The following is a 27021-nucleotide window of genomic DNA, read 5'->3' as shown; positions in this document are numbered from 1 at the left end:
GTGTACGCTGGATCGGCAGGCGGACTCTCAACCACTGCGCCACCAGGGAAGCCCGAGGTTTGGGGATTTTAACCAAGATCTCCAGGCGATTCTCAGACACATTCAGAGAGAATCAATGCTTTTAGGTCCTGCATTTAATTCCCTCCCCCATCCCCGAGTTGTCATAATGGTGATGGGATAAAGTTTGAAAAGCATCAAGCTTTATCTTGTTTATCGAGAAAGTTTATCTGAACTCTTCTCAGTTAAGACTTTCCTTTCTGTCACTTAGAAATGCCACTGAATCTAGTACAGACCCACAAAAAGCTAGCGCCCGTCATCAGCTGACATCCTTCCAGATCTTTGTCTGGGAGGAAAAGGAAGAAATATAATTTCCCTCTTGTGTTGTATAGTCAATTGTTAGCAACCCTGCCCCCTCCTAAAACAGAACTTTAAAAATCTAAGAACTTAAAAGAAGGCAGCTGACTTACCCATAACGCAAAATCAAATTCTAAACATCTCTTCGTCTAAAATTCCTCAAGCTTACCCTGCAGGTTCTGACAGCTGCCTTATTAACACAGAAGATTTCATATAGCCCTTTGTCGCTGAGGGTCTCGCCTGAAATACACAAGCAGTAAACAAAGCTGAATTAAGCAGCTGGGAAAAGGCAATCTGATTTGGCTCCAGGGTTCATAGAAAATTACTACCAAACGTCTGAGTAGTCCATTTAGCTTAGTAGAGAGGACTTCTCACAATTTGACTAGTCTTTTTTTTTTTTTACCAAAGTTTGTTTCCTTATGAAGTAGAAAAACGAATTCCCAGAATCTGTGTTTTTCTTTTCCTCTTAAACCTTATGCCTCCACCTGACGAGATTCAAAGGAAGTCAATGGATTATTTCTGAATGAGGCCATTGTTCTTCAACAAAGAAGCACTTTAGGGGCTTCCCTGGTGGCGCAGTGGTTGGGAGTCCGCCTGCCGATGCAGGGGACACGGGTTCGTGCCCCGGTCCAGGAAGATCCCACATGCCGCGGAGCGGCTGGGCACGTGAGCCATGGCCGCTGAGCCTGCGCGTCCGGAGCCTGTGCTCCGCAACGGGAGAGGCCACACAGTGAGAGCCCCGCGTACCGCAAAAAAAAAAAAAAAAAAAAAAGAATCACTTTACTGGAGTCAGAGCCTGGGACAGATCTGATGCCTGTGGGGTGCCAGTATTTGCAGAATTTTGCTAAACATCCCAAACCACAACGGAGCCACTTTGGGAAACTGTAACAACTGAAACAAATCTAGGGGTGATGAACTGAAAATCCCAGGCCCCCCACCAACCCCCATAGCAATTTTTGTCACGTCCACGCCCAGAAGAGATTTTACCTTGTTAGCTCTTCCGATTCTCTCTGCACCACTCCGTCCTCAAGCCACCACCTTCTGCATTAAGGTAACTTGTCAAAGACTCAAATATCAGAGCACAGAGTTTTCACCACATGGTCCTCTGATTCACCATTAAGTTCCATTTCAGCAGGCCTCAAAACTTAAGCAAGGGGTAGACTACCTCTGTTCATTCAAGATGACCCAAATCTCTAGCAAGATAAAATGAGCTGCTTCCACAACTTATTTAAACTTTTCCAAGTCAGAAACTGATTTACCTTCCAGCATGTAAGCCTTTTACAAAAAAATTCTGGAGTGAACATCTGCCTAATTGTGTTCAGGGTATTCTATCTACTCTGATAGGAGAGGGGGCTCTACCTGCCCTGATAGGACAGGGGACTCTACCTGCCCTGATAGGAGAGGGGACTCTATCTTTCCCTCTTTTCTGCTACCTCCTGCCTCACCCCTAGAAAGGCACAGAGCAAAAGCCTGGAGAAGGAGCCACGAGTGGACAAGGGTCTCAGGCTGCTTGGATGGGATACAGGGTGGCCACAGACACTGTGCAACCAGCGCACAACCACACCTGGGCCGCATACATGTGGTCTGGTGGCTCACGGAGGTCCTACATGTGCTTGGCGCTCTTATTCCCACCTCCCGGCGCCATCAGACGAGCTGCATAGCACTTGGAAGCCTCTAAAGGTGAACTTGTCCTGCCCGCTGGCTGCACCGTGTTCTCACTGATGGGCATTATAACCTTGCCAATCCCCTAGCCTACTAATGGACCAGATCTCTTCCTACCAAACAGGAGGGAGAGGAAGTTACCTGGTGAGGGGCTGCACAGCAAGTACAAAGTCTATCACTGGCAGAGCAGGAATTAAGACTGGGCAGCCACTATTAACGGTGTGGCTTTAGGTACGTTACTCACCTGCTCTTAAACTTGGCTGACACACATACTAAGGGTCTATTTTCCTCATAGAAGGAAAACATGCTTCATACTTAATTCTGTGCAGGGTCTTTGCATACTGCATATATATGTACCTGTTAATTAATTCTTTATGAATTAAGTAATTGGGTAGTTGGTATTCTGAATGCTTTTGATTGTGCAGAAATACGTGGTGGATTATGATGTGGGCTTTTTTTTTTCCATTTAAAATAATGCAATGAGTTTCCCCCTTTTGAAAAATTGATCATCCGATACCTTTTCCAGAACCAATGAGATTTATACTCTGAGGGATGCCTTGATATGGAAGATACTTAGCACTGTCTTGGACACATGGCTTCCGATAAATGGTAGCTGATGTGACCGATGGTTTTCCCGATACTTTAGTTTCAGGAGGTTATTTGGCACAAAGCTCGATTCAGCTGATTCACCTCCCTGGGTCCTGTCAGTCCCGTCTAACAGCTACCAACCTGTGGACTTTTCTCTGGGGCTGAGGATGGAACAGGAAAGGGCTGCTGCGGGTTTGGTGGCTGAGTTTAATATTGACACTCAGAGTTGATCTCGTTGGGAAGCCTGCCTCTGTTTGCTGAAGTTTTGGCCTCTCACAGTTGAGTTGGGGAGAAATTGGAATCTGTGTGGCTTGTGAAGAACGTGATTAATGCTTTGCTTCACGGATGGATGACATGTTTCTTTCTGGCTCAGATGGTATTTTCCAGATGTTACCCAGTGGGACACACAGCAGACATGGAATTAGGACCCCTGAAACTTCCACCTCAGAGAACAGATGAACAGATTTCATAGTAGATTATCCCACAGTGGGACAACTCCCCTGGGGCTCAAGATAGGCATATTTTATGTATGTATGTATGTATGTATGTATTTATTTACCGGCCAGACCACGCAGCATGTGGGAACCTAGTTCCCCAAGCAGGGATCAAATCTGCGTCCCCTGCATTGGAAGAGCAGACTCTTAACCACAGGACCACCAGGGATGTCCTTCAGATAGGCATCTCTTGATGCCTTCACTCTGAGGCTGGTGCCGTGTCATGAGCTGCTTCTCAGACGCTGGGAGCATTCCCAGAAGCTACCCAACTGTCTTCGAAGAAACACAGCTCTTATCTTGCTGGGAGAGCTTCTCTTCCACAACCCCTGTGTCTGTCTTTTTCTCACTGTCCCAGCCCATTATCCCAAACACCTTCCTCTGCCATGTAAACTTCCCAGATGAGATAAGCCAGCTGTCTATCTGTGGGTTGTGAAACAAAGCATCATGGAAGCATTTTTAGTAATTCTCGAGCCACCAGCATTTCTGTTAATAGCAGGATGTGGTAACTGATTGCGTCTCAGAAAGGACTGACATCAGTTCTCTTAGGTGGGCTAAGAGAGAAGCAGATGGTACTCGTTCATTCCACTTTGACTCTTCTTAAGCGCCAGGCATGGTGCTAGAGGCTGAGGACAGACCTGTGCACAAAACAGACAAAATCCAGCCTTAATGAGCCAGTTGTCTTCAAGAGGAAATAGGAAAGAAACAAGGAGACATAGTAACCTTAGAATCCTAGTTCTATGAAAAAAAGGAAAAATGGTAATGCTAGAGCTGCCTGTGGCTGTTAGGCACTTAATATGTGGCTCATCCCAGTTGCGATATGCTGATACGTGTAAAACACACAGCAGACTTCAAAGACTTAGTGTGACAGAAAGAACATCAGATAGCTCATTAGTACTTTTTTAGAGTTTTGTTTATGCGTTGAAATGATCATATCTTGCACATGTATTTCCAGAAAATATATTATTCACATTAATTTCACCTGTTTCTTTTTACAGTTTAAAATGTGGCTACTAGAAAATGTAAAACGTGCCTCACGTTTGTAGCCTGTGTGATATTTTTGTTGGATGGTGCTGTGCCGGAGAACACGGGGCAGGGATGGGGACTTTGGAAATGGTATCTGGGAAGGCATCCCTGAGGAAGTGGCACTTGAAACTGAGACCTGAGAAATCAGGTGGGAAAGAGCCTGGTGGAACTGACAGAAAATCGCAGGGGCAGAAGTTGAGTGAGAGAGGTGGAGGGAGGCTAAGATAAGGTAAGAGAGGTAGGATGGACAGAAGCCAGACTGAGGAGAAAATTATAAGGAGCTTGGATTTCATTCTAAATGCAATGAGGCATCACTTTAAAAGCCAGAGTCAGCTGGTGTTAATCAAGGCAGAGAAGTGACAGCTTGCGTTAATATAGTTGGAGATAGAAGGGTTGCATTTAGGGAATAAGGGCTTCTGGGAGGACATCCTTTTTATATAAAAGTCCAACCATGATTGTCTTACTTGAATTGGGCTATGGAGGCTGCCTACTTTCCCCTCCTATTCATAAAATAATAAGCAACAGAGACTCTGTGGTTGTTAATGTTCTGGGACTGTTTGTCAAGCTTTGTTTCTGTTTTTTATTTTTTATTATTATTTTGTGGGGTTTTTTTGCACAGTGCTTCGAACCAGATGCCCTGTTACTAATAGCTGGAGGAGATTTCGAGGATCAGCTCAGAGAGGAAGTGGTCCAGAGAGTTTCTCTTCTCCTCCTCTATTACATCATTCATCAGGAAGAGATCTGCTCTTCCAAGCTCAACATGAGCAATAAGGAGTATACATTTTACCTACACAGCCTTCTGAGCCTCAGGCAGGATGAAGACTCCTATTTCCTTTCACAGAATGAGACGGAAGATATCCTGGCTTTCACCAGGCAGTACTTTGACACTTCCAGAAGCCAGGTAAGAAAGTCAGAATTGCTAACTAGCTCTGCTGCTAAGATACAGTCTCAGAGCATGATTTTTTTTTGTCACTGATTCATTCCTAGGATACTCAAAAACTTCTGAGAGGTAAGTAATTGTGGTTTTTAGTGATGGGATGTTAAGTGATGTAATTTAAAATTCTGAGTCTGAAGGGGGAAATGTAACAACTAATCATGTGAATGTACAAAAATGTTTATTTTTTATTTTGTTTAAAATAATTCAGAATAAACCTCAACAAAGCTGTTTTGTTTTTTTTTAAAAAAAGAAGGGGGTGTGGATGTAATGATTAATCAGTTGTCAGATGAGTTTTAGGCGGAAGCTGGGTGGGTGGGCAGGCAGACCAGGTGACGGGGCAGCTCTGTTCTGAGTCCCCCTGAGCACTAAAGTGAGTGTGACTCATGGCTTTTGATCAGTCTCCAAGGACTGAACTGTAGCGGTGAGAGCAGTGTGTCTATTTGCCTTGCCTTCTGGCAAGGGAAGGATTAGGCATTAAGAGTTGGCGAGAGATGAATTAGTCATTAGTTAGTTCCCTGAGGATGCAGCTTGCAAAAAGCATTATTCATGACAGCACAGACATTATCTCTTTTGTGGCTTGTAATTGGTGCTGCATGTGGTCAGGGGTCCCAAGTGCTTTTCTTTTCTCACAGTTCCCACTCTTAGGAAATGGGTGTCTTGTTGCCTTCATTACTATTCCAGCAAAAGCTGGCCTTTCAATTACCTTTTTGCTTTCTGCTTTGTGATGGGAAGTTTAAGCTGAAAACGTTCTCTGAACAGGGGGTTTTTTAGGCCATATTTTCTTAAAGAATGAATTGAGGAGCCACCAGCACATTTTGAAGACTGTGGCAGAATGTGTTTTTTTTTTTCTCTTGAATTATTCATTGACATGTGTCTTAGTCCCTTTGGGCTGATATAACATAAATGCCATAAACTGGGTGGTTTGTAAACAACAGAAATTTATTCTCATAGTTCTGGAGGCTGGGAAGTCCAAGATGAAGGTGCTGGGCAGATGTGGTGTCTGGTGAGAGGCTACTTTTTGGTTAACAGATGGTCATCTTTTTGTTGTGTCCTCACCTGGTGGAAGGAGCAAGGGAGCTCTTGGGATCTCTTATACAAGGGCACTAATTCCATTCGTGAGGGCTCCACCCTCATGACCTAATCACCTCCTAAAAGCCCCACCTCCTAATACCATCACATTGATAATTAGGATTTCAACATGCAAATTTTGGGGGGTGACACAAACATTCATTCTATAACAACATATAGTGATAAATTTGATTCTTGACCTCAATTCTGGTTTCTAGGAGTTCAAAGGTATCTGTGCAATCATGCTACAACTTAATGCCAGCAAAAATATCCTCCAGTTTGCTGTAAATTTCTCTTGTAATTGGCAGAACGAATGGAAAGACTGTTTACTAAGGACTTTGGGGCTATCACTTCAGTAACTCTAATCTTGTGGCTCTCAAACATGGTTATATTTTTTCTTTCTATTTCCAAGGGATAAAATGGGGTTCCTGTATAGAATTCAGTTTTTTGCTTAAATAGGGAGGTGTGCCTACCTAGAATTTCCTCAGTTCAACGTCTCCGTAATGTAAGATTGGTTCAAATGAGCCACTAGGATTTTAGTCATCCTGTGTGTTACTGTCTTGATACAGGTTAAATGCAAATGCAAAGCCAGCACTTAAGGCAGATGGAGTCTATATATTTAATGTAGATTTATGGTTATCCAACATATCCTGCAAATACCTGGGCTTCTGAAAGTATGTGAGATTAAACATTCCTAGAACAGAATAAAGTAATTCAATATTATGTGTAGACCTACTTTATTCATCTATTCAGTCAAGAAGAAGTGAGCTACTGATGAGTCATAACCCTGTGCTAGGCCTCAGAACAACTATCTCCTGGAGGATACACTGTCACCAGTTCCTGGGAAGGGTCCTGTGGCCCATGCCCTTGGGGTAGGCTTCCGCTAGGAAGTCAGTCATTCTAGACCTGCAGGAGGCCTCTTGGCACCTCACTGCAGGCTGCTTGCTGCTCTCTTTGACTAGGCGGTGTAAGGTCACAGAAGATGCTGGCGGTCCAGGCCCACCATGACTAGCATTTCTAGGTCTTGCTTTCATGGGACTCAGCCTCCATAGGTCAAGCCACTAACAGCAACTCCAGGCGGGCCTTAACCAGCTCACTAAGAGAAACAACCTTACACCATCATATCATCATATTCTGACTTAGCGACCCTCCCTAATGGTCCAAAATCTAAATATCCGTCTGTTCTTTCCTTCTCTTCCTCCTCTGTTTTATCCTCCTGACTCAACCTCTTAATGCAACCACCTCTCTCCATTCTTGCCACTCTTTGCTGTTTCCATGGTAAATGTACATGGTGCTCTACTAGCCCTGCCTCTTATATGGAGAACGGGTATTCGTGACCACATCCTGAGGACTTTGGGATTGGAAACCATGGTTAGAATCCTCCTTTGTCCTCAGTGGCACATTGAGAGGTTACTCTTTCACACCCTCCATGAGAAGCTCACACTTCTATGAGGTTCACACTCTGTTATTTTAACTTGTTCTTGTCATCCATGAATCTTCTGGCTACTTCTCCAAATTTGTTAAAATTTTGGTAACTGCCTCTCTACCTTCCCCGCTGCTCCCCACCATAGCTATGAATAGGCTCTTGCCAAGCTCACCAATTACAAACTTAAAAAAGAAATAAATCCAGGATACTGAATATAGCTCCCTAAACCATAATGGAAAAGAGTATGAAACAGAATATATATATATATATAGCTGAGTCACTTTGCTGTACAGCAGAAATTAAATACAACATTGTAAATCAATTATACTTCAATAAAATAAATAAATAGATAAATAAACCTGATCCACACTTTTCCCACCTTGTCCTATGTCACAAGAAGGCAACATTGACGTCATAACCTACCCTTGAGTCCTCATTGGATGAACATACTTCCTCCTTCCCACACTCCTGTACATTGTATCTCTCAACCATCTCTGTCCTTCTCTTTGCTCTCTCACTTTTGTCAAGTCTTGCCTCCATGAAGCTCTCTTTTGCTCTTTGATTTCTGTCAGCCCATACTTCATGTTTTTTCCCATTCACATCACCCCCATCTCCTGGTTTCTTCTCACTTGTCCAGCTGTTCTGTGTCAGGTTCCTTTGTAGGATCCACTTGACCTGCCATCCCTTAAATCACGGCATCCTTCTTGTTGAGTGAGATGCTCTCACAACGTCAAGCACTCCTAAACACTGATGACTTTCAATTCTGTTGCAAGCCAGCCCAGATTTCTCTTTTGAGCCATCGACTCATATATACACCCATCTTTAAAAATCTCAATGTGTATATTTCCTCAGCATTTGAAACTCAATATTAAAATCAAAAGTCATATTTCTATTCCTGAACCTGTTCTTTCTTTGATGTTCCTTATGTAGCTCTTGAAATAGTCTCTACTTTGGCTTGTAGACGCTGCACATTCCTGGTTTTTTTCCCTCTGACCCCCATTTTCACCTTTGCAGGCTCTTTCTCTGTGTAGATTTTAAGCATTACTGCTCTTCCAGGTGTGGTCTTAGCTCCCATCATTCTATATGCTTTCTCTGGGGTAGCACATCTATACTTAAAGATGACTCACCAGAGTGTACCTCCATCCCAGACCTCTTCCCTACACTCCAGACCCACATAGACTATACAACATCTTTTCTTTAAGGATATGGTAAAGGCACCTCACACTTAAAATATCCCAAATCAAGGTTATAAATCAACCCAACGAGATCCAGTCTTCATGTATCCCTTCATAGGTCAGCAAATAGCATCATCATCCAGTCAAATGCCCAACTAGAAATTTTATTTTCCAGATTTCTTCCCCCTTTATATCTAATCCAAGTCCTACTGCTATTCCCTCCTGAAGAGATCCCTAACCTGTTGACTTACTCCATTATCATCATCACTGTCTTGTACCTGGGCTACAGTAATAGCCTTCTTACTGTGCTACTAGGAAGCACTGACTCTCTTTCCAGTCTATTTGTGCTCCACCAGGTAGCCAGAGTGAATTTGTCAAAACACACATCCAGTCCTATAACCCCCATTCCCAGACCTTGCCCAAAATTCCCCTTTGGCTTCCAGTTGATTTGAGGATAAGGGGCAAACTCCACTAAATGCCAGTAGACCTTCAACTTTCACCATGCTCCCCTTACTCCGCCCACTCCAGTGACTGCCCTCCTTCCAGCTGTGCATATCTGCCATCCTTCTTCCTGCCACAAAAACTTTGCATATGCTGTGTCTCCTGCCTGGACTGTTCCTTTCTCCCACTCCTTCAGATCAGTGTGTGTGTGTGTGTGTGTGTGTGTGTGTGTGTGTGCGCGCGCGCGCGCGCGCGTGCGCGTGTGCACACGTGCGCCACAATCCCAAGGAAGCCGCCTTGGGTCTGCCTGACTGGGTCAAATAGCTGTCTACTTTTACATCATTGTACCATGTACCTCTCCTTCAAAGCAATTGCCAAAGTTACCAACTTACATTTGATTACGTTATTGTTTCATTAGCAATAGTGAACTTTAAGCTCCAGGGCAGGCAGACACTGCTTTTGGTTTGGGTCACCACTGCATTTCCAGTACCTAGGGAAGCACCAGATATATACTGGGTATTTGCGGGGAGAATTTGTGGGATAGTGGGCGGTATTACCATTATACAGTTGTCAAACCCAGAAACCTGAGTCTTTTTTTTTGTTTTCTTTTGCGGTACGCGGGCCTCTCACTGTCGTGGCCTCTCCCGTTGTGGAGCACAGGCTCCGGACGCGCAGGCTCAGCAGCCATGGCTCACGGGCCCAGCCGTTCCGCGGCACGTGGGATCTTCCCGGTCCGGGGCACGAACCCGCGTCCCCTGCATCGGCAGGCGGACTCTCAACCACTGCGCCGCCAGGGAAGCCCCTGAGTCATTTTTGACTCTGCACTCCTCCACATTTTCTTCCAAGTCCTTCCAAGGCTAACTTCTTAATATTCTTCAAATGCATCTGCTTCTTTCCATGTCTAGTGCTACCGTCTTAGGTCACGAGATATTGTGGGTTAATCAATAACTTCTTAACTAGACTTCTTGCCCTCAAGTTCTAACCCTGTCAATCCATTTACTACTTTGCCACCTGAGTGACACTTCTGTAACCTACCTTATTGTACATTCTCTTGTTTATAATATTCAGTGGTTTCTCTGGGGCCTTAAGGGGAAATTTATTTTTTAAATTTTATTGAAGTGTAGTTAATTTACAATGTGGTGTTAATTTCTGCTGTACAGAAACGTGACTCAGTTATACATATATATATGTGTATTCTTTTTCATATTCTTTTCCATTATGTTTTATCATAGGATATTGAATATAGTTCCCTGTGCTCTACAGTAGGACAATGAGAAAGATTTGACAAATAAGAATCAATGAGATGGGAGTTAGAAAATTCAGTGTCATGGAAGATGAAAGAAACAAGTATTTTCCAGATAGAGTTCTATCTGAGACTAGAGAATGATGGTAGGCACATTCCCACAAACAATTCACTCCTCTTTTAGAAGAATGATTCCTTGTCTTTTGGGGAAATCCTAGAGATGTTCTAATCAGAATAATTTCAGAAGTTAAAATTTTCTTTTTACTTTGTGTCTGATTTCAGTGTATGGAAACCAAAGTGCTGCAGAAAATATCTGGTATCTCAAGCAGTGATGGTGCCGATGAAAATACACTTCCTCAGTTGGCGGAGACAATCATTGCTTTGTCCCTCCAAGGTGTTTGTCTGGGACAAAGAAACTTGCCGTCCCCAGACTATTTTACAGAATATATTTTCAGTTCCTTGAATAGTACAAATACGCTCCATCTATCAGGTAAGGATGCTTTTCATGAATTTCGCTTCCCAGTCACACCTACTAAATATAAACTGTGCCAAAACCAAAAGCGGAATCGTTGCGACGACTGAATTGTCCAGGTATGTTTTAAAGACCCTTTTAATCTCAGCATGTAGTGAGACAGCCCAGGGGGCCTTTGCAGGGCAGACATGCTATGATATGTATGTGGTGATAAGGCAAAAATATGCACTCAGGGCTTCCCTGGTGGCGCAGTGGTTGGGAGTCCGCCTGCCGATGCAGGGGACGCGGGTTCGTGCCCCGGTCCGGGAAGATCCCACATGCCACGGAGCGGCTGGGCCCGTGAGCCATGGCCGCTGAGCCTGTGCGTCCGGAGCCTGTGCTCCGCAACGGGAGAGGCCACAACAGTGAGAGGCCTGTGTACTGCAAAAAAAAAAAGCACTCAGCTCGTTTGAGCAGGGATGATGAAATTGTGGATGGAGAGCCAAAGGGAGAGACTTTTATGATCTGCTACTAGGACTAACTGAACACTTTCCTGTTTGGTACAAAGTGCTGGGCCCGGGGGCACAGAGTATCACGTAGAAGGATAAAATAGTATTCTAAAGGGTGCAAGAGGCTTGGTAGCAGTTTGCTTGGAACCATAAAAGTAAGTCATTTAATGTTAATTTAAGTACTGTAAAATACGCATCCTGGCTACATTCGTGACAGCCAGCGTTGGAGGGATCTGAGGTAAAATAAGACGTCGTGAAAGGAATCAGAATGTGTGTTTCACGCGTTTCTTTGTACTTGACAAGACATTAAGAGTGAAATGACTTATTTTTTCATCTGCATCAGAATGCCCTGCTTTGCACACACACCAAGTCACATTCTTCCTCTTGGGAAGTCACAACATAGAAGAGAAATACAAATTTTCCAAGGTACCAGCAACACCCTCATGATCTAGATAAATCTTCTAACTCTGAAAGGGATCAAGAGCTAGGAGTCATACAATTCCATACAGAACTTTCTCTGACTTGTTTGTCTAACCCACTGAACGACAGGTGTGTTTTTCTGCTATTCGTCTGTATTTGCTTTAAGAAATGAGAGAAAGAAATCTTTATTAAGATGAAAATTGAAGTATAATTCAATCGTGTTACCTAGATGTCATCACTAGGAAATAGGCCGGGGAAAAGCATGCTATGCTGAGAATGATTTTGATGTAGCAAACAGGAATTGCTAAATTCAGATTTTGAGTGATTGAGTTTTAGCAGGACAGTTTGCATATCAACCGAAGGAATGGAACGATTTCCCTTTTCAAGTAAAAATGTATGCCACCTGAAATAGGACGAGCCATCAGACCGGAATACAGAATACAGTTAGAGGCAAGCTGTACTGTAAGATCAAGGCAAGTTGTCTAGATATTGACCATCATGGACCCAGGATAAAAAAACTAAAATAATTGTTTGTGAGAGGTGTTCAGTATCACCCACTTGGGCACAAAGCGGCCACGTTTGCATTTGAGAAGTCAGAATTGCATCCCATCCCAGTGCAATTAGATGCTTATTCCAGAGGCCCCAAGGCATTTTTTTCTAACAACTGCCTCTGAGCTAGGGCTCTACTGATACTAATTGCATTTTGGGGTAGAGGGGGAAAAAGTATGGTATTTTTAATTTTTTTTAATGTTTTTATCATAGAGATTGTTAAACATAAACAAAAGTAGAAACAATAAAATAGTGTACCCTCATGTACACAGTCCCCAGCCTTAACAATTAACAGCAATTGGATAATCTTACATTTGCCTGCATCCTCTCCCAATCACTTGATTATTTTGAAGCGATCAACCTGTACATATTTCTGTATGAATTTCTAAAAGAGGAGGATTTTTTTTTTTTTTTTTTTTGCGGTACGCGGGCCTCTCACTGTCGTGGCCTCTCCGGTTGCGGAGCACAGGCTCCGGACACGCAGGCTCAGCGGCCATGGCTCACGGGCCCAGCCGCTCCGCGGCATGTGGGATCTTCCCGGACCGGGGCACGAACCCGTGTCCCCTGCATCGGCACGCGGACTCCCAACCACTGCACCACCAGGGAAGCCCAAGAGGAGGATTTTTTTAAAAGCATCTGTTACAAATATCACTGCTAAAAAAACCGAATGATTCCTTTAATATCATAAAAATTTCCTCCATGTTCACATTTTTCTGCTTTTTAAAAAATAGTTTTAGTTTTTATTGAACCAGGATGTAAATAAGGTCCATAAAATGTGAATTGTTGGTATGTCTCTGACGTTTTACTTTTGATAGGCGCCATGCCCTTCCCCTCCATTCTATTTTGTTGCAATTTTTTTGTTGAAAAAAACAAAAAGGGATCATTTATCCCATCTGGATTTTGCTGATTGCATTCCTACTCATTTTACATGTGTTTCTGTTTTTTTAAATTAATTAATTAATTTATTTTTGGCTGCCCTGGGTCTTCGTTGCTGCGCGAGGGCTTTCTCTAGCTGCAGTGAGCGGGGGCTACTCTTCGTTGCCGTGCGTGGGCTTCTCATTTTGGTGGCTTCTCTTATTGAGGAGCATGGACTTTAGGCACGCGGGTTCAGTAGTTGTGGCGGGCGGGCTTCAGTAGTTGTTGCCACAGGCTCAGTAGTTGTGGCTCGTGGGCTCTAGAGCGCAGGCTCAGTAGTTGTGGTGCACAGGCTTAGTTGTTCCATGGCATGTGGGATCTTCCCGGACCAGGGCTCGAACCCGTGTCCCCTGCATTGGCAGGCAGATTCTTAACCACTGCACCACCAGGGAAGTCCCTTACATGTGTTTCTATGCAACGTGTTTCATGTATATTGATTTTTATACGTAGAGGTTTGATTAGTTTTAGGTTGTTTATTTATTTGGGGCTACAGTCTGATCGTTGGTATCTTCCATCGGCAGCACATAACATCTGGTTGTCTCTTTCTGAGAAGTTATAAGCTATTGATGGTCATTGCCTAGATTGATCAGTTGTTTGGGGCTTACACAGTGGTGATCTTCTGATTCTCTCAGTTCTTCTTCATGTTTCAGTGTAATAATTCTATAGTGGAAAATATTTCCCTCACCGCAATTTCATTTTATTGAGGTTCTTAAAGCAAAGTAAGGATAAACTCTTGATTCTTTAGTTTACCACTTTACAAAATAATAACATCGTTTCCTTGCATCCTCAAGGAACAATGAGCTTTTCTTTTTATATCATTATGATTTCTTATCTCTCAATCTATTGTCATTATTATCCTTTTGGTACTCAGATCGTTCCCTCTTTGACAAGTGGAATCTTATTCAAGGTGGCTGTAAGTCCTTTTGTCAAAACCCTTAACACATTTTATATCTCCCTTGCTCTCCAGTATAAAATATTCCAGGTTCCTCTTGTACATTTTCTGCCTAAGCTGGGATAATTGTTTCTCCAAATATTTTTTATCTTTATATAAACCAATTAATCAAACTTCTCTTATTGCTTTTGGATTTTGAGTTAGAGTTGAGAAGGTTTCCCACATTCCCAGGTTATAGAAGAAGTTACTCGTGTTTTCTTCTAGTACTTGTATGCTTGCATTTCTGATCCATTTAGGATTAATTCTGGTGCATGTTGTGAGGATTAGATCCAGTTTATTTTCTCTATACGACTATGCAGTTTTCTTTATACCTTTTATTTAAAATGCAGTGGAAATTATTTCCTCCACTGGTTTGAGATGCTTCTTTTATATAATAAAATGATAAATGCAATCAGGTCTATTTCTGTTTTCCATTCTGTTCTATTGGCCCACTTGTCTATCCATGTGCCAGTACTGTACTGTTTTACTTATAGTGGCTTTATAGTATATTTTAATTTCTGATAGAGCTAGCCTTCTTCATTGCTCTTCTTTTCAGGGTCTTCCTGGCTTGTTCACTCTTCCTAACAAATATCACCTAACTGTCAAGCTCTGGGAAAAAATAACCCTGTGATAATTTTATTATAATTGCAAAATAATTATAAAATAACTTAGAAATGATATTTATAAGATGTTGCATTTTTATATCCCATAGTGTTTCTATTTGTGCATATCTACATGTGTGTTTTTGTGGAGTGTTTTATTATTTCCCTCACATAGGTTTTAGACATTTCCTGGTACATTTATACCTAGGCATTTAACTTTTCTTTTGGCTCTCTTACCTGGGGTCCTCTCTTTCATTACAGCTTCTAACTGGTGTTTGTCTATGTGAAGGTTAGTGATTTTTTTTAGATTAATTTTATAACCTGTTCCATGATTAAATCTTTCATTTTATTTTGCCCTAATTTTTTAGAGTTTTCAGACAGTTTTGCCTCTTCTTTTTCAATTCGTGTGTGTCTTTTCTTTGTCATCTAATTACACTGCTTAATAACCCCGATATAATGGTAAATATTTTGAGAATGGTCTGTACCCTTATCATATTTTAGACTTTGAAAGAAAAGTTTGTTTCCTCATTGAGTTGAGAGAACAATGATACAGAAATATATTTATAGTCTTTTATATTAACCCACATATTTACATTTCTAGTACTCTTCATTTCTTCCTGTGGACTTGACTTAGCATTCAGATCATTTCTTTTCAGCTTAAATAACTTCATCTAGTGTTTCTTGTAAGACAGTTCTGGTACCAATTAATTCTCCATTCACTGTTTATCTGAGAATAATTTTATTTCACCTTCATTTTTTAAATTCATTTATTATTTATATTATTTTTCAACATCTTTATTGGAGTATAATTGCTTTACAATGGTGTGTTAGTTTCTGCTGCATAACAAAGCGAATCAGCTATATGTATACATAAATCCCCATATCCCCTCCCTCTTGTGTCTCCCTCCCACCCTCCCTATCCCACCCCTCCAGGCGGTCACAAAGCACCAGCTATCTATTTTACATTTAGTAGTGTATATATGTCCATGCCACTTTCTCACTTTGTCCTAGCTTACCCTTCCCCCTCCCCGTGTCCTCAAATCTATTCTCTACATCTGCATCTTTATTCCTGTCCTGCCCCTAGGTTCTTCAGAACCTTTTTTTTTTTTAAGATTCCATATATATGTGTTAGCATACAGCATTTGTTTTTCTCTTTCTGACTTACTTCACTCCGTATGACAGACTCTAGGTCCATCCACCTCACTACAAATAACTCAATTTCATTTCTTTTTATGGCTGAGTAATATACCTTTGTACATATGTGTCACATCTTCTTTATCCATTCATCTGTCGATGGACACCTAGGTTGCTTCCTCACCTTCATTTTTGAAGGGTTGTTTTGCTGGATATTAAATCCTTAATTGATAGTTCTTTCTTTCAGCATTTTGAACATCTTATTCCACTACTTTCTGGCCTCTATTTTTCAGATGGGAAGTCAGCTATTGATTGTATCAATGCTCCCTGGTATGTGATGAGTCATTTTTCCGTCACTGCTTTCAAGATATATCTTTGTCTTTGACTTTCAACTGTTTGACTATGTCTGGGTTTGGATCTTTTATATTTATCCTACTTGATGTCTGATGAGCTTCTTTTTGTTTTGTTTTGTTTTGTTTGTTTGTTTTTTGACCATGCCCCATATTATTTCCCCAACCTGGGACCTTGACAGTGAGAGCATGGAGTCCTAGCCACTGGACCACCAGGGAATTCCCTCTGATGAATATTTTGAACATTGTAGATTAAGGCTTTACATCAAATTCAGAAAGTTTTTAGCCATTATTTTCTCCAGTATCTTTTTCTACTTCTTTCTCTTTCTTCTCTCCAAGTGACTGCCACTACATATGGGTCAGTATATTTGCTGTTTCCCACAGGTCTCTGAGACTTGTTCTTTCTTTCTCTCTTTGTTCTTCAGATTAGATTATTTCTATTAATTTATCCCCATATTCAGCAATTCTTTCTTCTACCATGGTAGAGTGCATCTCTACCATGCACTCCTCTAGTGAATTTTTTACTTCATTTATTCTGTTCTTCTACTCCAGAATTTCCATTTAGACTTTTATATAGTTTTGATCTCCTGATTGAAAATTGCTATTTGTTAATTTATTATTGTCATACTTTCCTTTAATTTCTCAAATATTATTCTCTTTAGTTCCTTGAACATACTTACTATGACTGCTTTGAACTCTTCATCTGGTAAATCCAACATCTGGGAATACTCAGATACATATTTATTGACTGCTTTTTTCCCTGACTCTGAGTCACACTTTTCCATTTCTTTGCAGGTCTCTCTCTCTCTCTTTCTCTTTTTTTTTTTTGTTGTTGTTGAAACTGGCCATTTAAAATAAAATATTGTAGTAATTCTAATTTGCAGTTCTCCTACTACTGATGGTAACATTTAGGAAAACACCAGAGGTATTTTTTTCACAAGTAGAAAGATGAATAAATCCCAAGAAATTCACCATAATATTCAATTGTTCTCTGTATCAGTCATTTTTTAAGGCTACAGCTGTACCAAGGGAAACTAAACTGCAGTCTGTAAACTGACACCCATACCACAGTAGCATTAGAAAACAAAGTCTCTTTTGTCCCAGTAATCTCAGCTGCTTTTCAATTCCTGTTTCTTTCCTGCATTAAACACTGAAGAGGAAAAAGGTTAGATTGACTTTACATTAAAGTTACAGTTAATCTACTAAGGATGTATAGTGCCTAAAGGGGATAAATTTTCTAAGGATTAAATCAGTTTCATCTTTTGTTTACATTTTTATAGGGAACACCTAGAAAAAGAATTAGTTGACTTACTAGAAGGCACTCCATTTTTGGAATTGCTCATTTCATCATGGTTCAGCCCTAAGATCTCAAGATCTTGTGAGAGAATCATTACCATGTGAAGTATAAATACTCTTTATTCTTTTTTTTTTTTTTTTTTTGGCCATGCCGTGCAGCATGTGGGATCTTAGTTCCCTGACCAGGGATTGAACCTGTACCCTCTGTATTGGAAGCACAGAGTCTTAACCACTGGACCACCAGGGAAGTCCCTAAATGCTCTCTATTCTTGTTCAGAGTAAAACCTTGGCTTTTCATTAGAACTTAGAAATTTACTTAGTAAATATCTATGCTGCGGCCGTGTGAAATTGTGATTATTCTGAAACTGGCCTGTCTTTATGTGACACCAGATTTTGTATGAAATTTCTAGAACTAGACCAACTCCTCAACACTCGCTGGACTAAAAATACCTGTATCAGAAAAGATAGAATCCATCAACTTCAAAGGAAACAAAACAACCTAACAATCCGTGATTGGGCCTATCCTAATCTATCTGTACCCGAGGACCCAGAATCAGATGACAGTCCAATTTCCTGGGATCAGGTATTGTCATTATTCCTCTTGTACCATCATTTGCTATTGTCAAAGGAAGTAGCTGTGAACATTCTCTAAGAGTTGTTGAAAAGTTAAAGGATAATGTAGATTTCCTTAAATGTAAAAATATTCTATTTCCACAGTGTGGGCAGGGTTTTTTCTTTTTACAAGTGGGTCTCTATAGACATAAACTTGAGGTCAAGATATTTAGGAGAATGATATATATTACTTTTTCCTCCACTGGGTCCATACTGAATGCATGAATAGTTAATTCAGCAAACCTGTGAGCATTTACTATGTGCTAGTCACCATCATGGGCAACAGGGATAGATAATTGAACACAAATAGGCACGGCTCCTATGGCGCTGACAGGGTAGTGGGAGGATATAGACATTATACAAAAACTTACAATGATGAATGAACACTTTAAAGTTAGATTCGATTATGAAGAGATTACTTCGGATTGTGAGCAACAGAGAAATATTTGTATAGTAGGTAGCACTGAGAAGGTTTTTGAGAAAAGGTGATATGTGAGCCTATAAACATGTTCATATTCTTATTTCCTAAAGTTGTGTTCCAAAGGACATTCACTAGTCTACCTAGATAATTCTTGAAAAGCGGTGCTATGGTCAAATCTGACTGGGAAATACTGAAGGTGCATATTGCACTGAAGCATATTAATGTGTCTGGGGAGGTCCTTTAGTAAATAAAATTCTTTAATCTTATTGGATCGAGCATTTTTCAGACTCTGTTACACATAGAAACCTTCCCTGCCCTTATTATTTGACATCTTGAAAAATTGATATTCCATGATCATGGCTTACATTTAATGAGGAAATTAATACTATGTATTGGACACTGCACAATTTCACCTGCATTCTTCATGTAATTATTACAACAGCTGTATGAAGTTAGGTTATATGATTGCATCCTACAGATTAGGAAATTGAGGCATGGGGCTAATACGTAGTTGCTTAAGTTCACAGAAACTGAGGTATATACATAGGTTGTCTGACGGCATATTCTGTGCTCTGAACAACTATGCTGTTTGAGAAATGTTGATTTAAAGAAATAAAACTATTTTTGTTATTTATATCTTGGATGAGTTAATATTCCTATTAAGCACAATCTGTATTTTAAAAGAGCAAAATTCCTTAAATATTTCTAACGATAGTGAAGGTCGTTCCTGTAAGTTATGAATGATCGGGCATTATCACATATTTTTGCTACGATATATTTTAAAAAGTGAATTTCTATTAATTAGACCAGATATCAAACGCATCAATTAAAGCTGATTCTTTCAAACTCACACTTAGTGTATTCAACTGAAGGTAACAGGAGTTGATGCCTATATCAATCCTTATTTGTGAAGTCTCTTTAAATGTTTCTTCAGGGCCAGCTCTTAGAAGGGAACCCATTTGTCTGATGGAGACCCTCTTTGCATAAAGAATGAAGGTTATTTCTCAAAATGTAGGGGTGACCTACTTAAGGCATGCATCTTCTAAGAACAGTAATAATCATTTTCTGTGCTGACTCTGCAAGATAAACAAAACAACCTCTTTCTCAATTCTTCTCTGTTCCAACATGTCACCTTCTTTGTGACTTTTGAGGGGACCCTAAGGTAAGAGGCTAGATCTGGAGATCCTGCCTATATTGTTTAGGCCGGTGGTCCTCAAAGTGTTGTCCCTGCACCAGCTGTAACAGCAGCACCTGGGACCTTGTTGGAAATGGAAATTCTCAGGTCCTACCCCAGAAGCTACTGAATTATACCCTGCAATTGTGGAGTTCATCACCCTGTCTTTTAACAAGCCCTCCAAGGGATTCTCAAAACTAAAGTTCCAGAAGCAACACTTGAGAATGTGTTTGTAAAGTTTCCACAGGAATCTGATGATGTCCACACAAGTGTACAAGTATGTTGAAATTTTATGTGAAGGAATAAAGCTATTTCAAAGGTTATTGACGGGATAATCTAAATTTCCATTCTGTTTTCTTCTTCATTAAAAACATTTTGTCTACCAAAATTTTATAGGATATAATGAATCCCCTTTAAGGACATTTGTGTTAGTGATTTCAGAAGAAATGTAATGCAACAATAACCTAAATAGTACAGGAACAGCAAGTAAATATCAAGGGCATAGAAGCTTATAATAGAATAGCCTTACTCTATGAGAAGGTATTCTAAAACTAGAAACTATTCAGTTCCTTGACAGTGAACTGCGGGAAGATGCATGGCATTCTTTTCATGTTTATCTTTCCACTCTCTTACTTCCCAGGCAGGCATTTTTCAATGAGAATGTTTATTACGAAGGATTCATTATCAGAAGCTTGTTAGTTTCCCTTTATTGTTGCCAGTATTTTTAATGATGAAGTAATTCTATTCCATGATTAATAAATGATACAAAAGAGACTGTTGTCTTTGGTGTAAATTATTTTGATAAAGGGAAAAAAATCACAAGTTTAGCTTTCTGCTGCTGCTTCTTGCAGTAGAAAACTTTTGGAGTTCTTGCCCAATCCCTTTCTGAGAAATGGCTTTCTCACCCACAGTGTTGGGTCCAGAAGCCGTGTTTGAAGAGCATGGTCCCACCTCCTGTCTCGGGGGCAAAATTGATGGAATCAAACGGGTATTTGACCAAGAAAACCCATCTATAGCTTTGCTGAGCCAATCAGATCTGTCAGGATTTGCAGACTCAATCCAATCTTGGGTTCTTGGATGGAAAGGTCACCTTAGGGTCAGGGCTTATATGGCCATGTGTTTATTAAAGAGAGAAGACCAGATTTTGAAAGGAAGTAGATGTCTGCAGAGGGAAACAGAAAGAAGAAAATACTAAGCCCCAAAGAGACAGAGGAAAGTCATTGGTTCTAATTTTCCAGCTTCCGGTTCAGTTCCTCTTGAAATGTGGCTGTCCTTCCCATCTCAGACATCCTCTGTAAGCTTCATGCATCCTCCCCTTGGTGTCTGCTGGTTTGAGTAGGTCCTGTTCCATGCAACCAAACATCTCCCAATCAAGATAAAGCTTTTTAACCCTTGGAATCATCCCAAAGGATTTTTGTGTGGGAGAATCCAGCAAATGTGTCGTCATGATTTTCTGATTAGCCATGTGCCTTTGTTTAAAATCCCTACTTTCTACAGCATGGCAGATCAGACAATCCTTGTATACATCACTGACTTTTTTAAAGATACCTTACTGTAACTAAAGATCACACTGATCTCGCATTGGGGTCTTATTTCAGTAGAAGACACGCATTTGTGCTAGCGAAACTATACACCCTTCTCATCCACATATGAAAACTTTTCAGTGTAATTTTTGATGCACAAAATGTCAGCCCTTAACACTTCTGAAATGGACAGATGCTTTGAGGCAAGTTTTAGAGACCCGTTTCATTTGTTGTCTGTTTCTACTTCTTATCTCATAGATATCCCTATACGATATGAAAAAAATCACAAAGATCTAGATAAAAATTAGTGAAATCAGTAGGCAATAACAGTGATTTCAACTGTTTTTGTGGTGGGAGGCTGTCAAGGGACAGAGGTAGCCGTATCGTTCAGTGTTTACACACCAGCGAGTTGATACAGCATATTCACTTTTAAAATATTGCCTTAACTTTTATTGCTTTTGAAAATGCATGTTGCCTACAAAGGCTTGCTAAATCAGAGAATATTAAAGACGATTACCTCAGAGCTCCTTTTATCCTGTGAATTTTAGCTTTGTTAATAATACAAAGCCATCCCCCCTCAAGGTTTCCTTAGGCTGCTGGTTAGAACGCAGTCCAACACATTGTAAAACACGGTGCATCTCTTCAGGAAAGAAAAAAGTGTGCAAAACTCCTGCTATATAATACTCAGAATGAAAGTGAGATACAGCTGCTTCAATCAGAGATGAAAGATAATCCTGGGGAATTATTTATGGACAGAAGGCTTCAGGGAGACACACATAGTAATGGCTTCATGTGGAAGGGTTGACTTGAACCCTTCCACTTAGTTCTGACTCCTCAAGAATGGTAGTCGATGGGGAATTTGGTTCAGTGCTGAGGATGGTAACAGTGTATTTTCTTCCTCCTACAGACTTGCTTCTCTGCTGGACAATTCGTGGAGATATTTCTACAGAACAAGCTTTCAGCCATTTCTAAGGAGGACTTTAAGCAAATGAGTCCGGGGATCATCCAGCAGTTGCTGAGCTGCTCTTGCCAGCGGCCCCAGGACCAACAAGCGAAGCTGGGACCCCCCACTCCGGAGAGTAAGTTCTGGTTCTTCCCTCGGAGAGCTAACGCACACAGTATATGCGATAATGATGGTGAGTGAAGGATACGTACCATAGACCAGGCACCGCTCTGAGCATTTTACATTGGTCAGCTCATCGAGTCCTCACACAGTGCTACAGCTAGAAATTATTATTATCATCCTCACTTTAGAGATGAGGAAACTGAAGCACATAGAAGTTAAGTGACTTGCCCACGGACACACAGCTGGTAAGTGATAGAGCTGGGATTCAAACGCAGACAAGCTGTTTTTAACCCCCTATGCTATACTGCCTCTGAACGAATATTTTATGTTTTGTGTATAACTTACATAAATCAAGTTTGTCCCCTGTATTTGACTCAAGCACGGACCAAGTTCAAAGTCCGTAGTTGAGAGGTGGCCTGGAATATGAGAAAGGGCGTCGGTGTTGGGGTCAGAAATGCAGAGCTGAGTCATGCCTTCCTTCCCCAGCCAACTCTGTGATCTTCAGCAATCTCTTTATATCCCATGCCCGTCTCTTTCTCTGCACAGTGGGAAGCAGTGATAGTACAGGGCTTCCTATCCATTTCCACACTGTGGCACACAGTAAAAATGAAGGCACATTGGGGTCAACCAGAGAGGCTGTCCTGGGATGGAGGTGAGCAGTGCAAGGAGGTGCCGGCCTCCCGGTTGTGGCTGGCAGCCCCAGGAAGTGAAGGAATCAATACTCACACTCACCTGTGACCCATGACATCACTGCAGTAGGTGAACACTACTCTAAGACTTTGCAGTATACCAGTGAAGTTCCAGTGGGCTAATGCGTACAAAATGCATTCTGTAAATTTAAAGCACCTGACGTTTAAAAGTCAAAAGAAAAAAAAATGGTGGCCTAAAAACATCTATGATGGATAGTAAAAATATGACATTTAACTATATTAAAAATATTACCGGGCTTCCCTGGTGGCGCAGTGGTTGAGAGTCCGCCTGCCGATGCCGGGGACGCGGGTTCGTGCCCTGGTCCGGGAAGATCCCACATGCCACGGAGCGGCTGGGCCCGTGAGCCATGGCCGCTGAGCCTGCGCGTCCGGAGCCTGTGCTCCGCCACGGGAGAGGCCACGACAGTGAGAGGCCCGCGTACCATAAAAAAAAAAAAAAAAAATTACCATTGATCTGAGGGCCTTACATATTTTTCAGAACTGCTTTTCTTTCTCTTTGAGGTAGTCTGCAATGCCCATCATAGCAGAATTGTTCAGTTACTTATTTCTAACTCATAATGGATCCTACATCGAGTGATTCATTTGAAGATTGTGAACAAAAACATGCCAGGTCTATATAGCTAAAACTCCACGTTCACTGAGAGGAAAAAAAGCTTCATTAAAAGTGAGCAGCTAAATAATTCAACACCTTGTGGTCAGCGATGGCTCAAAAATGGATCTGTATAACCAGACACCTCCCTGGCACGGGGTCTGGTTATACAGGCCAATTGGAAACAGGGTTTTGGACTGAAGATCCATGAAAAAAGCTTAATTCCTTTTTTAATTAACTTCTAGACCCTTCTAGGAAATAGTCTTCCTGAGAAAAATCCAAACAAGTCATAATCACTAAAGAACCTAGAAAAACAGCACCGTCCTCAATTTAAAATGTTGCATCATATAACTGAAGAGAAAGGTTTGTGTTGCTGGCCTTTTGAAATTACAGGAATGTAAGACGTTAAAGAGAGGACGACACAGGGAGACGTTATTAAGAACACAGTGTTCAGTATGCTGAAACGCAACCCCTAAGCACCGCCTTCAATTGAATTTCCAGGAAAGAATGCTATGGCCGTGTAGAAATCGTTTCAGACCTGTTCAAAGAAGCTGCTCAGGATTGGTTAAGAATTTAGTTGGTAGGTCCAGTTCTGTTGTAAGGATGGGAAAGATTTATATCAAATCTGACTCCAGTCAAGAAAGATTTACAAGCTCCCAAGGAATGAAACATCCTTTCTCTTCCAAAACCGCACTGTAGCTGCCCTCAGGACAATGGGGAGAGTAGAAGAATTAAAGAACTTGAAACTTTGCCTTTTGTCTGGGAAATGCCAGCCCCTAATTTGTCCTTGTTGAGTTCCTGACATTTTCTTATCTTTTGTAGCCACCATAAAAATGTGGCAACTTTGAACTTTATTAGGCACCCAGGTGCTCACGTTAAACTTCAAATGTCTTTAATTTATCTGTTAGTCAAGAAGAATCACTTTCCCACTGAGAGTCTGTGGAAGAATGGAATGTGAAACCTGGTTAAATATCTCTAGGGATTTTTTAACAACATAGGTATTAAATTAGAGCAAAATAAAACCTCTAGGCAGGTGTATGATCATTCCAGACTATTGCTGTTATTTTTGTTTAATGTCGTAAAAAATACATGCACTTTACCATCTCAATAAGTGTACGGTTCGGTAGTATTAAGTATTTTCACATTGCTCTGCAACAGATCTCTAGAAATGCCTCGTCTTGCAAAACTGAAACTCTGTATCTGTTGAACAACAGCCGTTTTATAGATTTCCCTAGCAGCGAAGGAGTAGCGGTGAGAGTGGGAAAACTCACAGCGAAGGAGTAGCGGTGAGAGTGGGAAAACTCAAAGTGTGAAAGTTTTTTGCCTCCCCTGAGTACACCACCAACTTTATTTTAATGTTCGATCTCTATATAATTTAGAGCTTGTAATTCGATAAGGGTCCTCTTCACATCCCAAGCCTATTGCCATCTTACCAGCTAGTGTCATTAACATGACTGTACTGTGGAGAATGACTGTCCCAGAAAAGTACAAGAATGATGAGGGTGCAACATCTTCAATTATAACACCTTTTAAGATGGTAATTTATTAAAATCCACAATGGGCTTTAAGTGCAATAGTATGATAGCTGAAATTGTTTGATTTTTTTATCTATCTGTGGTCACGAAAGGAAATGATAGTTTAATTTTGTAATTACCTACCTTCCTTGTTTACAAACCATTTGGCCTGACATTAGTAACTTCTAATTTGAAACAGAGTATTCGCTCTGGATACCTGCAACCAGAGGAAAATGGTGTGCGAATACTCTTTATTCCCAAATCATATGTACTTGACTCTGAAAGCCATTTCTTTCTCTTAATCTTTCTCTTTCTTCCTTTACCCTTTTATTTTTTCTCCCCTCCTACATATTTGTTTCTGTTTGAATAATTGTAAAAAAATTGCACTTTCTGAACATTTAAAAAATCTAGAAGCATAGAAATACAGAATAAATTTTAGGGGTTATAAAAACTTATTGCAATAATCCAAAAGGTAGGCTGTCCAAATTTATATTATCATCCATTACACATTGACTGATCCGTTTTTACCAATACAATCGCTCGTTTTAGTCAGAGAATAATAAACACTTCTGACATTACAAATAATTTTGAGAAGTTTTGTGAGAAAGTACTCATGTTGTCCACAAATATTGATCTACAGTGGCCCAAACTATATGCTCCTTCTGTAACCTTGCTTCCTTGCCTTCGAAATGTTTAAATGAAATGAAATGACAAATATTACCAGTGTCTGTCAATAGAGGTTGTAGTTTAAAGTGAGAGAAATTATTTTCTTTGGGGGTAGGAGGTAAGCTAGCTCCTTGCTTGCTAGGGTGATTTTTTCATAAGGGGTAGTCAGGATAACTTCAAAGCAACGGAATAATTTGGAGAAATTCTTTTCCTTACAAATTAAAGCCTTGAAACCTTTTACCCAATAGAGCACTCACAAAACAATTTTGTATCCCTGTCGGTTATAGTATAGGCTGGATTCTTCTAGCATGTTCACTGGCAGAGGCCCTCGTAGGGGCTCTGACTGTTTTGCAATCTCCTTTTTGGCTCAGAATATGGCTACAGCACCATGGCAGTGACGTTGCTCACGCTGGGCTCCATGCTCGGGACGACCCTGACCCTTTTCCACTGCTGCGAGGAGAGCTATCGGCTCATTTTACAGCTGTTTGTGGGTCTGGCTGTTGGGACACTTTCTGGGGATGCTCTGCTCCATCTGATTCCTCAGGTAAGTGGCTATTTTCCATTTCAGATGGAGTGTTTCTAATTTCTCTTTACTTTGTGCCACTGGAGGTGTTTATGCAGAATTTCACAGTGACGTGGATGCGTAGATACAGTGGCCAGTGTTTTCTGTGATAATCAGTGTTATTTCCCCAAAACCCTTGTAGGAGAAAAGAGATGATTAATCATTAGATCCACCAGGTTATTCTTACTTTTGAAATTTAAAAATACGTGATCAGATATGGATTCCTATTAACAGAAATTCAGGAAGTGTACGTATCTATAAATAAAAACGAATGGGCTATAAGATGTACAGGTTTTTCTCCGGTGGCCCCCAACCCTCATCAGATCCATGCTCTGCTCTCTCTGCCCCTGAAGATTGCACCCCCTCAGCTCCCTGCAGGCTGGATTGTTGTTTGAGTTCCCCCAGTGGGTGCACAACAGAAAAGCCAGGGCAGGAGGAGAGAGTGGCAGGGGTATCTCTTCCCCACTCCCTCCCTCCAGCACTAGCTCTAGAAGTGGCTGATTACCGGCAGTAATACACCTCCTGCAGGAGGCCTCCTCCCTAACTTCATCTCCCATGGAGCTTCAGTAATTGAGCTTCAGTTCTTTCCAACCTTTGCCCTTTGCCCTTTCAGCCC

General features: G+C 41.0%; 1 protein-coding gene across 1 annotated transcript in view; it reads left to right on the top strand.

The window, feature by feature from the left end:
- SLC39A12 (solute carrier family 39 member 12) overlaps window positions 1-27021 on the top strand; it is a 71534-nt gene that overhangs the window by 6134 nt on the left and 38379 nt on the right. Inside the window, exons 3-7 of the mRNA XM_049706537.1 lie at window positions 4741-5022; window positions 10694-10901; window positions 17979-18151; window positions 22206-22377; window positions 26215-26387. Of these exons, the coding sequence (XP_049562494.1) occupies window positions 4741-5022; window positions 10694-10901; window positions 17979-18151; window positions 22206-22377; window positions 26215-26387 (1008 nt within the window). The remainder of the gene's footprint in view (window positions 1-4740; window positions 5023-10693; window positions 10902-17978; window positions 18152-22205; window positions 22378-26214; window positions 26388-27021) is intronic.

Source organism: Orcinus orca, chromosome 2 (genome assembly GCF_937001465.1).
Source record: "Orcinus orca chromosome 2, mOrcOrc1.1, whole genome shotgun sequence".
Taxonomy (NCBI): domain Eukaryota; kingdom Metazoa; phylum Chordata; class Mammalia; order Artiodactyla; family Delphinidae; genus Orcinus; species Orcinus orca.
Note: the sequence above shows the minus strand (reverse complement) of the source record. Positions and strands in the feature narration are given on the sequence as shown.